This window comes from Perca flavescens, chromosome 7, assembly GCF_004354835.1.
Source record: "Perca flavescens isolate YP-PL-M2 chromosome 7, PFLA_1.0, whole genome shotgun sequence".
Lineage (NCBI taxonomy): Eukaryota > Metazoa > Chordata > Actinopteri > Perciformes > Percidae > Perca > Perca flavescens.
Genome location: NC_041337.1, coordinates 36,365,585 through 36,369,078, shown reverse-complemented (window position 1 = coordinate 36,369,078; position 3,494 = coordinate 36,365,585). Strand labels below are relative to the sequence as shown.

Below are 3,494 nucleotides of genomic sequence, written 5' to 3'. Positions count from 1 at the left end.
TGCAGTATGTATACAAGATTTGGTTCACGGTGAACACAAGAAGCATTATTTTTATATATTTAATTAAAGTCTAGGGCTGCTCCCTATTAGTCGACTAATCGGTGGTTTTGGTCTTCGTCAACTTAGATCTCTGTAGTCCATTAGTGATGTCTGATGCCGTTTTCATGCTGAATGACTGATTTCCAAGAAACATACGAGCACATCTCTGGTAAACACAAGAATTAAAGTGGTGCTTTTAGCGCGACTCTTTGTGGAGAAACTCAGATTTACAGATCTGTCGATTAAATCAACTAATCGATTAGTCGGTACGATAGACTGAGTGTTAGTCGACTAGCAGCCCTGTTAAAGTGTTTGGATGCTTTGAGACGTATTGACACTCCCGTTGATTGTTCACCGTGCTGCTGCTTTATTAACGGATGCACCGTTGGGTATTTGGATGTAAAAACATCAAAAGAAATCAAAGTATGATGTTCATATTCAGCAGTTTAAATATAATGTACCTGAACTGTTTTTATTTTGGGGGGGGGGTGTTCTTTCTTAATAATAATTTATACTTTATTAATCCCACAAGGGGAAATTCCAATGTTTTCACTCTGTTGTTTTTACACACAGGTCTGAGTTAGAAGAACCTCTACATGCACTAATGGAGAGATGTCAGAGTTGGGGGGAGCTGCTTATGGAAGGGCGCTCCAAGCTATTGGGGTTCAGTGCCTTGCTCAAGAGCACCTTGGGCAGTGCCCAGAAAGTGAACTGACAACTCTCTCCAGCTACCAGTCCACCACCATACTTTGGTCCAATGGGGACTTGAACCAGCAACCCTCCGGTTCCCTGCCCAACTCCCTACAGACTGAGCTACTGCCACCCACTTGTCTATTTTGGCCCACGCCTCGCTCGTGATCATTAGATTAGCATGAAAACGTGTCCCAGAGAAAGGTCGACTCGGCACGCATATGTTATTAACCCCAAAAGTTCATTTGGCGCCGGAATTGTCCTTTTAATTGCGCTTATAATTTAATTGCTCTTCTAGTTTTCCTGTGCTTTTGTGATATTTTGCGTTTGTGCTATTTTTACGAGCCTTGTGCACTGGTTTTTCTGGACTTCGTATCCTACGTTTCACCCACTTTCTTATACCGGTGCAAGCTATAGGTAGCGAAGACTCCTACCCAATATTATATATATATATATATATATATATATATATATACTGTCTATGCTCCTTCCTGCTACAGACGACTTCCAGATGTCAACCCTGTTCCACCTGGTAACGGGCTCTGGCACCTGGATTTAAAGGTGACAAAATCAAAAACTGAAAAGATAAAAGAACGTTGGAAAAAAGTGCCAAAAGCATCGGGGAAAAGCGACAAAAGTGTCAAAAAAAGACTACCAAAAAGTTTTTTAATTTTAAATTTTGACCCAGAAAAACGTTGCTTGTTTGTCAACAGGAAGACAACACAAGGGTTAAATTAACAAATGAGTTACTCACGTTACTGTAATCGAGTAGTTTGTTTTTGGTACTTTTACTTTTTAAAGTGTTATTTAACTCTGTACTTTTGTTACAGAGTTATAAAAAGTCAATAAAAAATGTCTAATGCTGTTTTGTATCCGTCAACAAACTAAAATTGAAAGCGGCTCTGTGCCCAAAACACAGAGTTAATTAAATATGTATTTTATTTTTAAGTTTTTTAGTCATTTTTTTACCCTTTGTTCAAAATTTGGCTTTTTGATTTTGTTGCCTTTTTCCGACGTTTTTTTTACTTTTTAGCAAAAAGAAACTCATTTTTTATGCTTTCTTTGAATTTTTTTGTGCTGTTCTGTTTAGGTGATTCCTATTCTTTCATGTATAATGACATTGTTTTGAACCTATTGATGTGTGTTTTATGTCATTTAAAAAAAAGAAAACTAATTTGTTTTTCTTATTCTGAAAAAACAACTGCCCGGAAGTAGTATCGTTTTTCCGGCTGCTGCCGACGGACGCGGAGCAAAACAGACTCCTGTGTTCGTAGCCGTTAGCTCTGTTAGCCCCGTTAGCTTCTTCCTGTCTGTTTTTAGTTTTCGTTGAATATGGGGGAGGCAGATGTGACGCTGAATCAGACCGACGAGAAGCCTCCGGACTCGGGGCTGGTTCCCGGGGAGGACTCGGTGGTCTGGAGCCACGAGGTGGAAGTGTGTCTGTTCCACGCGATGATCGGACACAAACCCGTCGGTAAGACCCCACAGCTAACGGTGCTAACGGTGCTAGCCTGTTAGCTATGCAGCCAACGGTGCTAACTGTGCTAGCCCGTTAGCTACACAGCCAGCGGCGCTAACGGTGCTAGCCTGTTAGCGACACAGCCAACGGCGCTAACAGTGCTAGCCCGTTAGCGACACAGCTAACAGTGCTAGCCTGTTAGCGACACAGCCAACGGCGTTGACGGTGCTAGCCCATTAGCTAGACAGCCAACAGTGCTAACCGGTTCTGGCTAGAAGGTTGTTTTAAAGAAATTGGGTAACGTTACATCGCCAGTATGTACATACAAAGGTGTAGGTTTTGTTTCAACATTGGGGGGCAGACACATTATAACAGAGGGAGGGAGGGAGGGAGGGGGAGGGGGATCTGGGGGTCAAACATTTAATTTCTTACTCTAAGAAATAAATCCGTAAAATAACAGAACTAGTTCTGGCAGTTCATTAACGTTACCTGGAGTTTTTTTACTTGCCTCGTAATTAAAAAACGGAACTTATGTGTGCAGCTCCAGTTAAAATACAGAACATTTATTATCAACTTTCTCTCATACAAAGCTGCTCAGTTAGTGAACTTTTAATAACAGTGACAAAAAATTCGAAAATAGCGACAAAAACATCTGTAAAAGCGTCACAAATGACGGAAAAAAAGGAGACAAATAATTTGAAAGAAATTAAAAAATGCTGTGAGAAGGCAACAGACGTAAAAAAAAAAAAAAAATGGTGATCAGGACTAAATCTCCCAAAATCAACCTTTATTTTTTTTAAGGGGGACAAAACTGCCTCTTCTAAATATTTTTGGGTGGACATATCTGCTAGCCCCTTTCAGTTACAACTGAGAAGGTCTGGGGGAAGCTTAATTCACAGCCCATTTCCAAAGGGGGTGTCACCAACAGACGCCACTTAAATGCCTCTGGGCGCCATTGGATAGTGCTTCAACCAATCAGAGCAACGATCTGGTGACGCTGCGCTTCGGTAGCCGTCATGTTGAATGTAAACAAAGAGCTGTTCGCTGCATAGACAGTACGTATATATGTATGTATATATATATATATATATATATATATATATATATATATATATATATATGTGTATATATATATATGTTTATATATATATATATATATATATATATATATATATATATATATATATATATATATATGTATGTATGTATGTATGTATATATATGTATATATGTATGTATATGTGTAAGAATGGACCAGCAGACCCGTGTCTCTGGTCTGAGACCAGTGGAGGATATCAGAAGTCTC

At 39.6% G+C, this 3,494-nt stretch overlaps 1 protein-coding gene across 1 annotated transcript in view; it reads left to right on the top strand.

The window, feature by feature from the left end:
• Positions 1–1,924: 1,924 nt before the first annotated feature.
• LOC114558595 (MRG/MORF4L-binding protein) overlaps positions 1,925–3,494 on the top strand; it is an 8,876-nt gene continuing 7,306 nt past the window's right edge. The window contains exon 1 of the mRNA XM_028582658.1: positions 1,925–2,203. Within this exon, the coding sequence (XP_028438459.1) occupies positions 2,062–2,203 (142 nt within the window). The 5' untranslated portion in view covers positions 1,925–2,061. The remainder of the gene's footprint in view (positions 2,204–3,494) is intronic.